Here is a 612-nt window from a genome sequence, read left to right as displayed (position 1 = left end):
CTTGAAGACTAGGGACACAAAAGGTCTCAGTGAGTGTGGCTGAATGGCCGAGCTCCCAGAGGGCAAGGTCCATCTGCCCCATTAACCGCCATCCTCATTCCAGGCCCAGAGAGAGAAGAGTCAACCATCCGCGCCCAAGGAAAAGGGCCAACATAGACAAGGAGGGGACCAGTACATTTGCTGGCGCCGCGTGGAGCACAGACCTGAAAGACGCACGCAGCGCGTACATGCCGGCCAAGGCAGGCGCACGGGGGGAGGAGCTTCGGCCGGCGGCGACGGCGCGCGAGGGGCGGGGCCTCCGGGCTGGGGCGGGACCTCCGCCGGCGGTAGCGTCACGGGAGGCGGGGTCGCATTCGGGGCGGCGCGGGGCCTGGGTCACGTAGCTCAGGTACCCGGGTTTCGGCGTGGCGAGCCTCTTCTAGTTCCCTCACCGCCGTTCCGCTGCCCTTCCCGCCATCATGCCGATGTTCGTCGTGAGCACCAACGTGCCCCGCGCCTCGGTGCCGGACGGGCTCCTCTCCGAGCTCACGCAGCAGCTGGCGCAGGCCACGGGCAAGCCGGCGCAGGTTAGCGGGGAGGGTGCTTGACCAGGGCGCGTTCGCGGAGAGATGG

The 612-nt window shown here is 68.0% G+C and overlaps 1 protein-coding gene across 1 annotated transcript in view; it reads left to right on the top strand.

Annotated features, from left to right (window-relative positions):
- The first annotated feature begins 327 nt into the window (after nt 1-327).
- Mif (macrophage migration inhibitory factor (glycosylation-inhibiting factor)) overlaps nt 328-612 on the top strand; it is a 1,146-nt gene continuing 861 nt past the window's right edge. Inside the window, exon 1 of the mRNA XM_013014320.1 lies at nt 328-566. Coding sequence (XP_012869774.1) covers nt 459-566 — 108 coding nt within the window. The 5' untranslated portion in view covers nt 328-458. The remainder of the gene's footprint in view (nt 567-612) is intronic.

Source organism: Dipodomys ordii, unplaced genomic scaffold, assembly GCF_000151885.1.
Source record: "Dipodomys ordii isolate 6190 unplaced genomic scaffold, Dord_2.0 Scaffold23, whole genome shotgun sequence".
In the NCBI taxonomy this organism is placed as follows: Eukaryota; Metazoa; Chordata; class Mammalia; order Rodentia; family Heteromyidae; genus Dipodomys; species Dipodomys ordii.
The sequence above is the reverse complement of the archived record's forward strand: the minus strand, read 5'-3'. Positions and strand labels throughout refer to the sequence as shown.